This window comes from Papio anubis, chromosome 4, assembly GCF_008728515.1.
Source record: "Papio anubis isolate 15944 chromosome 4, Panubis1.0, whole genome shotgun sequence".
NCBI lineage: Eukaryota > Metazoa > Chordata > Mammalia > Primates > Cercopithecidae > Papio > Papio anubis.
The window spans coordinates 21,175,447-21,188,366 of NC_044979.1; the positions used below are offsets into that span (position 1 = coordinate 21,175,447).

Below are 12,920 nucleotides of genomic sequence, written 5' to 3' on the forward strand. Positions count from 1 at the left end.
TGCACACTATACATATTATACCACAATTTATTTTTAATGGTAATGTACCATGGAAATTACATCTTGCTAATAGGTGAAACTCTAACTCAGTCTTTAAAAATTATCACTCTATTCCATGGTGTTTATTTAACCCTGTTTCTATGGATAGACATTTTTAGGTTGTGTAGTATTGTTGCCATTGTTTGCAAACAATATTGCAATAAACTTTATGGTACTTCAAAAATAAAATCACAACAGAAATAAAAAATATGTCACATGCTAAAAACGTACTAAGATTGGCTGTATTTGTGTGAAGTTTGTAAATTACATAACGCATACAGCAAAGTTACCCAAAATGTGTAATTGAATTTTTCTTCACATGGTTGTAGTCTCAGTTCCTATGTCTGGGTTGGAGTTGCCTATCGTTCCCATTGATTGCCATATTCCTGTGGAATACTTAGGCAGCAGGGAACACAGTGGTGGGAAGTGGGAAGACAGCAAGACTGAAGAATGTGTGGGAGCAGGAACTCTGAGCTACCAGGAGCAAACTGTCTGGTAAGAAACAGGAGGCTTAGTTTGACAAGTAATAAAAGTTGAATCTGTGGAAGATCTTTGACTAGAGTAGAATGAGGTCTTCATATCCATTTAGATCATTCTAGTTTGCTTTCTTCCTGCTTTTGTTTGAGCTGAGTCTAGAAAATTCTGAGCTCTCAAACTTGATTTATACCGAACCTCACTCATCCTTCAAAACCTGAAATCATAATTCCTTTAGAAGCTATAAAACCCTGTACATGAGGTCATGAGCTCTGAAGTAAAAGAAGTCTGTACTCTCCACCACTGAATAGCTTGGGATGTCTGGGTAGTTTACTTACACTCTCACAACTGAAGTTCTTTATTGTGGTCAGCTCTTAGATGTAGGAGAAGAGGTTCAGGAAGAATAGTGGGGTGAATTGCAGGAGAGGTAGGTAGGAGCTAGATTATGCAGGCTTCTTAATAACAAAACGAAGAAAGCCTGCACATACATAGAAGATTTTGGGTTAAAACTAACCTATTATTGAGACTGTAGCCTAATATTTCTAAATTATCTCTGTGGCAGTGTCCAGGTAACCCTAAAACTAGGGGAGATGATAATGTGAGACTTGAACACTCCAATTGTGAATTCTGATAGTAACATATGTGGCTGAGAGAAATTGTGTCAAGTATAAAATATTCAGTAGATGAAATAAAAAATGGAATATGCTAAGCTTTATTTAATCTATAGCCACCATTAATACAGAAGTAGAGCAATGTTTACATGAAATTCTCAGAAGCACAAAATGAGCATACCGTAAAAAGAAGAAAAAAAAGGAAAATTACCATCACCAAAATGTGGTTCAGTGATTTTTTTGACAGCTTGTCCAGATTAGTGTTTCTTATCCTTCACTGTTAGACAGTGGAGATGAGTCAGGGCAGAAGCTGTAGGTGGAAGACTAAGAGTAGGAAGGAATGAAGGACAGCCAGAGTCAAGAGCTACCTGTTCTACTTGACATAGTGACAGCTGGCCTCTGTGTAACTGGGTTGGATGACTCAGGATTGTATCTACTGGCACTTCTTGGCTATACATCAGCACCAGGACTCTTTGTAAACTATTGCTCCAGAACAAAGGTTTTTAGCCCCACGTTTGAGACTTTCAAAGGAAAGGGCTTTCTTAAATGTGAACTGAGCCTTCCATTTGCTTTGCCAACAATGAATTTCTTCTGCTGTCTTCTTCTTTTTTTTTTTTTATCTTATTACCAAACTCTGATTCTTTTGGAAGCTGGCTCAAAATCCTTTTTCTAAAATTGGTGGCTGTTGGCAGTAACCAGGAAGTAAATTGAAATCATAATTAAAATAGTCATCCCTTGGGAAAAGAAGTTGAAACTTGGTAAATCAGACTTACAGTAACTCCAAGAATTGGAGCCAGAGAGAAGCATGCAGAGCACCTAGACTGGTTCCTAGTGTAGTAGCCACCCTTTAAAGACGTGGTCCACGCTTTGTTCTTTGTGACCTTCCAGTCACATGCCTTGCATTTCATTGGCTTTAATAAACATGCATTGAAAAGGTTGATCACAATTGTATCACAGGAATAAGAATAATGTATAGTTTTGTGACAAATGACGGCCCAAATTAGCAAGTGATAAGTTAATTTTGGTGAAACTAGGGTAATACCAAGTAAGCAGTTACTCTTGAATGGGGAAGGGAGACATCAGTAAAATAAAATGTTCTGAAATGTATGCCTGTTGGTGATAGAAGACATTCAGCCTTGAAGACAATATCCTGTATTTAAGACAATTATATAACATCTAATATTGTGAACAGAGGCACTGGATTGCTGATTAAGACAAGCCCTATAAGCATCAAACCAACAAATGGTGTGATTTCAGCCTTTGTTAAAAGCCACCCTGTTTTGTGTTCACTCATACAAATTTGCCCTGTTTATTTCTTTTCTCTAAAACTCAGAATCTGAGTGCAAATGTATTTATGGATACATAGTGTTGTGTTAGGGGTAGCACCATCTAAATGACCTGGTCTGAAATGTGGCCTGTGTCCCATGAGACCCTCGTATGACTAAGGGCAGAATTGTTTTGGTAAAATAATGTCTCAGCTGCCTAGCATGAGATATAATTATCTCTCGGATAATTCTATCTGCACATAAACATGTTTCCGCTAATGGGTTAAGCATTTTATGTGTCATTAATTCCTCAAAAGAACCCTTATGTTAGATATTATTGTAGCCATTTTAAAATGAGGTATTCAAGGAACTGGATAAGAAATTATCCTAAACTCTCACAGCGAGTAGCGGGTGAGAGTCGGGCGCCAGGATTGTCGTGCCTCTCAAAGCTGGTGCGCTTCCCATCAGCCTTCCGCCGCCTCTGGGCTTGCTGCTTAATTGGGGCTGGATCACATACAATCTCTCGCCTTGTTTTTCCATCTCATTCATCAGATCTGTCTCCCCTACGATATTTTAACACCTCAAGGACAGGAACATTTTTTGGCATCTCAATTCTTAGCTTGTCTGTGATAATGATGATCACATCCTACAAAAATTTCAGTTTTGCGAAGCAGACTTTCTCACTATCTTTTTGCTCTGTTTTTCAACTCAAGTGAAATCCAACATCCACCACCGCCACCTCAACCACCACCAACTTTTCTGTCCCTAGCCTGCTCTTCACCTCCTATTCTCTCTCGGATCTTTGAGATATATTTTCAGCACCCATTTGTGCTTCATACCTGGATTTTCTTGTTTCTTATTTTACAGATTGCTGGCATATTTTGTAGGTATATTTTTCATATTGTCAATCTGCTACATTGGAACATCATTTTAACACTGACTTCAAAAAAATCTCCAATTTCTAGTGTCCCAATGTAGGTGAAGCATTTTCATCTGCATAGATATGTACATGGACTAGATTCAAGAGCAAATTTTTTTGAGACTTGATGCTTTTGTACATTTTATATATGTAGAATTTTTAAATAAGTAGTTTAATTGCATTATGAATCTACCCAGATAGTAATTACAGTTTTTCAGTGGAATTCAAATGACTTTTAACATAGGACCTATTATGTGAGTAGCTTTTCTTTAAGAACTCACTTTTTTTAAACGAACAAGGTGGAAAGAGCTTCAAAAAAGTTGAAAGAGGGTGCAAATCTATTTCAGGGAAGCATTTCGGAGAAGTTAGAGCTCTACTTTTGCTTTTCTAACAACTCCCAAAATTGCAGTTTAATCTTCAGGTCACCAGGAAAGTATCCAATTATTTTAAGTAACATTGTCTTTTAAAATCAGATTTAATTAATGATGTATTGTTTAACTTCAGTTATTAATACCATCCAATGGCAAATATAAATACATTTTTCCTCTGTCTGTTTATAAAAACGAACATAAGTAGAAGAACCTAAGGCACTGAAAACAAACACTTGGGAGAGCCCATGGATGGAAATAAGCAAAAAGTTGAGTTCTTCCATGTAGAAATTGACCTAGTTTCAGTCCGCTACTAGGAGAATAGCTACAAGCTCAGAGAGCTTTTGTTGTTTGTTGTTTTGGTATTACAATTACCAGTAACTTTGAATCGGTGATTCCTATTCTCATAAGGCATTTTACTGATCAGTATCTTCTTATTTTGTTGAATTACCTCTGACCTAAATTTTTAACTCTTTAAATTAATAGCTTATTTTTTTTTATTTTTTTTTTATATTTTTTTAGCATTTTGGGAATCTCAGATCACTTTGATAATCTAGAAAGCAGTGGTTTTTCTGTCCAGGAAAATGAACATACCCACAGACATACCAAGTCTAGTGTACAATTTTGGAGAGTTCAAGAATTGTTGAACCTGTTTGAGGACCCATTAAAGTATTTTAAAGAGCTTTATGGCGACCAATGTGTTTTCACCAAACAAAATTATAATGTTATCATTAGACAAAACCTCTTTAAGAACATTGAGTTATATCAGATGTTTCTGTAGGTCAAACATTTTTGCAGTTTCCATCCATGGATCAAAATGTTGAGTAAATAAGTGAACAAAAGCGAACTACATTAATAAAGTCAGGCATGGGCATAAAACTCTCCAGACACACAGCCACCTGCACATAAAAAGATACACACCATCTGTATTTCCTTACCAACCTGTGGTAGTCATGTTGCTGAGGCCGTGCCTCAATCTGGATTTTATTAACCTAGACTAAATAACATCCAATTTTCTGTAGTTAGAATAGCCTAGAGATAGTGTGATGGATCCTTAGGTTTTTAAAATGATAAATCAGGCATTCCTGTATGATTTTTACCTAGGGAAATTAGGATATGTTTTTATAGTGTCCTCTGCAGCATATTCAACATCAAAATGCAGAAAGGGTCCTTGTGTTTTAGCTCCTTTATTCATAGAGAAGATAATCCTGTTTCTGTTTAATCTCTTTATTTATTAGCTTTCATAGTTGCCACTAAATATTTTGAATCACTTCCAAATTTATTGGTCGATAATTACATTTCTCACCCAACTGAGAGACATCAGCAGCTTTATCTGTTTTACAAAAATGCCTTAAGTACCTTAAGTTCCTTTAAAACAAGATGTCACACGTGTCAAAATATAATTCTCAAAATGTTACACATAATTCTCATATAAATAGTTACTAAGCACATGTCAAGATTTCATTTAGCTCAACAATCAGGATGAAAATTCAGTTCAAAAAAGAGGAATATATATACACATATATATAGAATATATATATATATAAAATAGAGTGAGAGAGAGACTATATGTAACATATATTTTTTCTATATATATTATATAGTATCTCTGTATCCATAGCTATATGGATATATTTTATATTTATAAATACAGATTTTGGTAGCATTCCTGAATGAGACCAGTTTTTCCTCTATCAATTATTTAATTCAAGGAATTCATTTAGAGTAAAACTCCATACACTCAAGGTTTCTAGTTTACTAAGATACCTCTCTTTTGTTTGGTAATGTTAGGTTCTTTCACATACATCCTCAGACTCATCTGAAAGGCTTGTTAAAACACATTGCTGGGCTCCACCCATAGTGCTTCCGTAGACCTGGGATGGGCCCCGGAAATTTGTGCTTCTGACAAGTTTCCAGCTGATGCACACTTTGAGAACAAGTGATTTAAGCCCAGGCTTTATTTGAGGATCAAGCAGGGCAGCAGGGAGTGTTGAGTAACTACCAAGAAAGTCAGTACAACCTCTGATTGGGTCCTTATTACTTCTTCTATGTTATTCCTGTTTTCTTCTCCTGTCCCCTCTGTACACACAAGATCATCCACGCCTGCAGCTTCAGCTGCCACGTCTTTATTGCTGCCTGCACAGTCGTACCTCAGTGTTGCTCCCTACATTTGAACATTTCAAATCCCTAATAAGGGCCAGACTCCCAGTGTCTTCCCCTCAGAGACCTGGCCTCCCTCATTTGTCCCATTTCTGTCAGTGATTTCAATTCCACTGCAAACCAGGGCTAGAATGCTCCAAATCACGTGTTGTAAACTAGAAGGTGCTCTCCTTCCTCCCCGGTTATCATTGGCAGGCTTCTCTTAGTAGAGAAAATGTTTAATTTTTAAAAGTTTGGAATCCGAAAGAGAAAATCCTTTCAGTTTTCAATCTGCCAGTTCTCTCTTCTGTTTCGTGGATATAGCCTTAATTCTTTATAAGAAATAAAAGCTTCTGAGACTTCAAGGAAGTTTGGGAACTGAGAATGGTAGTAAATCAGGGAAGCAAGCCAGTCGTGGCAATCTGTTGGAAGGGCAGTTTTTCGAAGCCCGGGAGGTCAGAGGCCAGAGGCCAGGCTTCTAGAGGTCATGTCTGAGGCGTGTAAGTGAGACTTGGAGCAGGAGATAATAAACATAAGCTTCAGAAGTTTGGAAGGGCAAGAAAGGAGAGTTTAAGAAGATTTTCAAAAGATACATCAACTTCAGTTTCAGCTACTTGGGAGCCTGAGGCTGGAGGATCACCTGAGGCCAGGAAACCAAGGCTATGGTGAGCCATGGTCACACCACTGCACTGCCATGATCACACCACTGCACTCCAGCCTGGAAGACAGAGTGAGACCCTGTCTCAAAAAATAAAATATAAATAAGATAGCAATAAAAAATAGATGTAACAAGATCAACTGAGGGGAATTTATTTTGGAAGAGAGGGAACTATTGAGAGCAGAAGAATTGAGTGGATTTTAATAATGCTACAGAAATAAAGTTCAAAGGAGAAAGAAAGATAGTCTAGAGTCTAAATTAAGTGATTGGCTTTGAAGAGAAAAGACATATTTTTATCCAAACCCAGAGGAAAGAATGATGGCAGTTATGTCAGGCAGACTTGATGTTAAATAGGGAGGGGTAATTGGGAGGTCACAGACGTGAGACGCCTAGAAAATGCTCTGGTGAATGAGCACGTTGCAGTTTGGGTGAGTCTTGGACAGAGTGATTTTGTCATGAGTTAACCTGGCACTACTTTTCTTCCTTGTCTACTCCTCTGTAATTGGGTTCAGTGGAGAAGGCTGAGGTTAGAGATGACCTCAAGGTGCGAGGTTGATTTTGTTTCCATGTAGATGAACAGCCCCTGTGTATGGATCGCTGCTGCTTTTTCTCACGTACTGTATGTCCCATGTGGCCAGTAGATAATGTTTGATTCATTCTCATTCTGTGCCAGTGCCTTAGACCTAGGTGTCAATGACAGCCAGCTGTCACTCGTTCCTTGGCTTCACAAAGGGAAAGAAAGAAATTCTCATAAGAAGTAAATGTCCTAAAATAGATTATTTATGTTTAATGGAATAATAGAAAATATTTAATGGAATAATTGAAAACCTCCTGGTAATTTTATGAGGGAGTTATTTTTAAAATTTCTATGTGAAAGAATTTCAAAGCAGAGCCCTTCTTTCTGTTCCTAGAGAAAACAAAATGTGATTTGGTCTTCTCACCAGTGCTTTGTGTAGGAAAGGATGGCAGAATGCTGAGTGAGGGAAGCCAATCAGGTTATTGAAATGGAGCCACTAGAATGTGTGTGTCTCTTTCCAGGACCATGAAACCTCCTTCCCCAGGGCTCTCTCAGCACAGAGGCTCTCCCCTCGGTGGTGCTTCCTAGATGGTGAGTTCTGCATTTCTTGTGGGTATCATGGGAGTTGGGGAAGTTGAAGAGCAAAGCATCAATTGATAGGGGGGACTCTAGTTTTCCAAAAGATTATTCAGAAAGCTTTCTTGTCACTCCACATGGCTGGTTTTTGCGTGCGGAACAATGTGGACCTACTAATGTTGCCCTGTCCTTTCCTGAAGTCATTTCCCTCAACACAGCTTGGTTAACTCTGGCTGAACTCAGCATCAAGTTGCTCAGGCTGATGTTTCCTTTTCATCAGCCCTCGTTTCTTAAAACTTGACTGCCTGCCTTAAATTAATTCAGACCAGTAGCTGGATTCTATAAGCACAGGATGGATACTAATTTATATGTTGTTTGCATCTTATGGAACATTCATATTATTTTTGTGAGACCATTATTGCAGTATGATGTATACATTTCTGGAGAAAGGTTGAAAAATTCAGTTGCATTCACATCTGCTTGGATCAGCATGACATATTGCATGCATAACATGTTAGTTATTTTATGGTTGTTTAATGAGTCTGTTTTTATCTCAAATATCTGTCTCCTAGATGTTGCCTGATATTACATTTCTATCCAATTACCCATATTGCATACCTTCTCACCTCTGTATATTCATGCTTACATACTACCCAGTGTATCTACTACTCATTCTCTCTCTTGTTCATATGGAGACACGGTTTTCATTGTAGACCTCGTTTTTGTTTATCTGGGTGAGCATCTGAGAGGATATAAACGTGAATATGAGTATGACAGGATTTGTGAGTGTATGAGCAAGCGTTAGGATGGCAGCAGCAGAGATCTATTAAGATTTAAGGACTGTCCAGTAGCCTAGCATGACTGGAATGTAAGGGTTTTTAACTGGCATAGTGGAAGAGAAGGTTATAACTTTGGTGCCAGATCACAGAACACTTTAAATGCCATAGGCATATTTTTCTAGTGTTATGAAGATGGCCACTTGTATTTATATGAGATCTAACCCACATAAATCATGATGCAAGTTTTTGTTAATGTCTCGTCAGCTGCCTCTGAGGACTTTCCTCCAGCTTCTTTATTCCATAGCAATGAGAAACATAATCATTTGTCATTCCTGAATTTGCAGAGGAACAACATGTATTTCAGAAAATTATGAAAATATTTATGTTATGTTCTATCTAAAGTCTTAGATAAAACTACAACTGTTGTGGCTAACAGTCTTAACCCAGATGTAGTTTCACTCCATAGGTTTATTTAAAAAACCTTTGAAAGGTAATTGCAGTCATGGTTTAAAAGAACAAAATAGAGTGAATTTCTCCAAGGCAGATTTTATTCTATTCTTAGATTTTAGAGAGCAGGGACGATGATTGGCTGGTTTCTTAGTTCAGTCCCCTTTGGAGAGAAGCTACTCATTAAGTGTTTGTGAATTTAAAATAATTACTAGCATTTTGAGTTTTTCTTTCTTGTGCTGTTTGTTTTGTAGAAAATCTATTTATAATATTTGGGTTTTGTTAGATAGATGTAAGTGAGAAGCACGTCATTTTTGGTTTGATTTTTTTTTTTTTTTTTTTTTTTTGAGATGGGAGTCTTACTCTGTTGCCCAGGCTGGAGTGCAGTGGCATGATCATGGTTCACTGAAACCTTGAACTGCTGGGCTCAGGCAATGCTCCCACCTCAGCCTCCCAAGTACCTGGGACCACAGGGGCATGCCACTATCCCCAGCTAATTAAAACAAAATTGTTTTTGTAGAGATGAAGTCTTGCTTTGTTGCCCAGGCTGGTCTGAGACTCCTGGCTTCAAGCAGTTCTCCCACCTGAGCTTCCCGAAATGCAGCTGATAGTTCTTTCTAATATTAAGAATATTTAAAATAATTTCTAGAAACCCAAAATTTCTAATTTAGGTTTTTTTTTTCTCGTACCATAGATGCAGCTCAATCTCTTTTAGAGAATGCTTAAGTAATTTTTTTTGCTGTTTTGGCTTCCTTCAGACATGGCTCTAAGGATGCAGGTTGAAAGTGAAATGATTCATTTAAGACCACATATGGTCCCTGGCCTGAATCTTCAAGCCGTTTTCCAAAATGGGCAGTCACTTCCCTCAGAAGTCTACGTAACCGTAGCTTTTTCTAGCTTTATTTACTTAATAAATACATAGCAATTCCTGACTTTCTTTAAGATCCTGTGCTAATTTCAGGCGGCATAAAAGATTAAATGAAACAGATTTTTAAAGAGGCAAGGTCTCTTAGTCTCATGGTTATCTGTGAAGATAGTCTGTATAAGAAGTTTTAAAAAATGTAAATGTGCATGGAGGCAGGGTCAATACATTCTGTCTGGGGTAGGGAGGTTGGGACTGAGAAAGGTTTTACAGAAGCATTTGAGCTGGTTCTTTAAAGACAAGTATGATTTAGATGGCAGAGGCAATGGCCAGGGCTTTCTAAGCCTTAGGATAGCACTGGCAGAGGCATGGAAGTGCTGAAGTTTTCTTAATAGATTTAGGGACTGGCCAGGAGACTAGCACGACCATCATGTAGGGGTTTTGACCAGCATAGTTGAAGAGAAGGTTATAAATTTGATGCCAGATTACAGAACATTCTGAATGCCATCTGCATTTTTTTTCCCCCTAGCAACTTCTGCTGATCGCTTTTATCGAATAGACAGATCTCAGGTAAGTTTTTTTTCCAACCTGCTTGTAAAAGTGAAAAATTCTCAAGTTAATGTACTTTATTGGTAGCTAATCTCATAAATTTTTCTAACAAAACACACTGAGACACTTACAAATTTTGGAATGGTGTTCATAACCTAAGCTATGAATCTTTTATTTATCTTCACATGTTTTATGATTTATGGACTCAAGATGATATGGCTTGATCTTGCAAATGAGTACAGGAAATAAGTTGACTTGTAGACATTATCACCAGCCTATACTGCAAATTTTCATTCACAAAGATATTTTTACTCCTTCTTAGCCAAATTTTGTATGTCTTTTTAAGCTCATTTCTGTTTACCAAGTTTGAGGTCCCAAGTATATAACTAGACTACTTAGTTTCAGTTCGCCAATCCCTAGAGGTCAGCGATGAGAAAAAAAATATGGTTTTGCCCAAGTTAAGAAGTCCTCCCATTATCTGAATTATCCTAGAAAAAACATGTACAGTATTGAACCTAATGATAAAGATGTTAACCATGCTGCTTAGCTTTGACCAGATGATGGGGTGGAAGTCCAGGCTATCATACACTCTCACTGGGTCAATGGTATGTGGGTGTCACTTCTCTAATAGTATTTGGGAAGATGAGGCAAGACCATTTCTAGATTTCCCAAAAAAAATCCTGATTAATTGGAAATCCTGAACCAAGGGGATTCATCTCTCCCCATCTCCCACTGCCTGCCATAGCGCAGCTTTGGGGAGGATCACCAACTGATCAAGCTCTGACAACACACTGTGATCCTTTGACATGTTGGAGAATTTCATTATTCCTCGAGATCAAGAATACTTGTTTTGTTATTCTTCATGCAACAGACTTCTTGTTCTTCCTTAGGAACATTTGCACTTTGTGATGGAGATTTCCCAAGATGAGATTTTTATTCTGGACCCAGATATGGTGGTGTCACAGCCAGCGGGGACACCTCCGGGCATGCCTGACCTGGTGGTGGAGCAAGCCTCGGGGTGAGTGTGCCTCTCCTTGCCTGTGAGGCTGGCCTCAGGGTGACATCCATGTCTGGTTCGCCTTTGAACTTGATATCATTCTAATGACATCAAATGATTTTGAAATGTAGATTTTCTTGTTGGATTTCCTTAGAGTGGTTATTATAAGTCTGTCTTATGAATGGCCATGTAGAAACACAAAACCAGATTTGCACCATGTCCAAGCCTTCTTTCTCCATCACAGCAACTCTTCCTAACAAACCTAGAAAACACTAGTACTTGTGTTTGTGCTTACACATTTGTAGTAACTCTGTTATCTACATTAAAAATTGACACAGGTGATTTGACAGTTTTTCTCCTCTTCCTCCTCTTTGCTATTTCCAGGCTGCTGGAGACATGTAGATTGTATAGTAACTATGATGTACCAAGCACTTTTTAGGAGCTCTGTCCTGTGTCTCTCTTCTATTTCTACCACCACTTCATAGTGACTTAATCATCTTAAGTGCTCTGTGCTTATTTTCTCATCTGTAAAATACAAATAATAATAATCCTCACTCAGAGAATTGTTTGGTGATTAAAAGAATTGATACAGATAAAGCACTTAAAGTCATTCCTGGCATTTTTAAAACACGCATTAAATAGAATGTTATAATCATCATCATCATCATCATCATTCCACAGTGACCTTGAAAATTTGGAACAGTTATTCTTAATTCATAGATTAAAAAATTGAGACCTAAAGCGTTATGTTACTTGCCTAGTATTTCACAGAAAATAAGTAGAAAAAATGAGATACAGTCCTGGGCTGCCTGATGCCAGAGCCCATGCATTTAATGACCATCTTCCACCACCAAAACATAATTAATATTTCTAAGTTATTTCAGTAATTCAAAACTATTTATTTAGAGAATTTTGTGTGCCAGGTCTTAGTGTCAGCACTTGGGGAATAACAGTACAAAAATAAAAACAGATAAGAATATCTGCCCTTGTGAAATTTAGTGTTTTACTGGTCTATGGGGCCTGAATTATTGAAATAAGAATTGCTCTAGAAACCATACACAATGTACCCAAATAGTTAATGCAAATGGTATACACATCCTCATACAGTATGAATAAACAGGCCACTAGGCTAGCACAACTGCAATGTCATCTTCATCCCTGTTTTCCCCTTGTCACTTGATTTACTTTTTTTTCACTTTTTTGCTTCACTGCTGCTATTTGTGAGTGGTTTCTCACTCTGCCAAGGGCAGTTGATGTCCAGTAGGTACCAAGTCTGGGGGGAGACAAGAGAGGCCACAAGTGGCTGTGTAGAACAGATAGAAAGCTGTTCTCAGGAAGCTAGAGCCGCGATGTCAGAGCATGAGGGAAGGCTGACAGGCACAAGGGGTAGCCTGATGCACCCCTGGGAGCCCCAAAGGTGGTGGGGAAGGCCACCTTCGCAGGGCACATCCATGCGTCAGACCCATCAGTAGTGGGGAAAGAAGGTAGAATGTTCTATCCTACTGCAGAAGCAGCAGGTGCTAGAGCCAGGTTAGCCCACCTAACCTGGCCTCTGGCTCTTGATCTAGTAAGGAGAAAGTCCATTCTGCCGAATTTCCCTGGTCTTTACTCACTTGGTCATTCTCTTTTTCTTTTTCGTTTTCTTTCTTTTTTTTTTTTTTTTTTTGAGACGGAGTCTCGCTCTGTCGCCCAGGCTAGAGTGCAGTGGCGCAATCTCGGC

The 12,920-nt window shown here is 38.2% G+C and overlaps 1 protein-coding gene across 12 annotated transcripts in view; it reads left to right on the top strand.

Moving 5' to 3' along the window:
• The window catches only part of DGKI (diacylglycerol kinase iota), a 459,603-nt gene that overhangs the window by 375,750 nt on the left and 70,933 nt on the right, over window positions 1-12,920 (top strand). For all 12 annotated transcript variants that reach the window (XM_017957197.3, XM_017957194.3, XM_031665135.1 and 9 more), the window contains 3 exons: window positions 7,512-7,581; window positions 10,184-10,224; window positions 11,094-11,221. In XM_017957197.3, coding sequence (XP_017812686.1) covers window positions 7,512-7,581; window positions 10,184-10,224; window positions 11,094-11,221 — 239 coding nt within the window. The remainder of the gene's footprint in view (window positions 1-7,511; window positions 7,582-10,183; window positions 10,225-11,093; window positions 11,222-12,920) is intronic.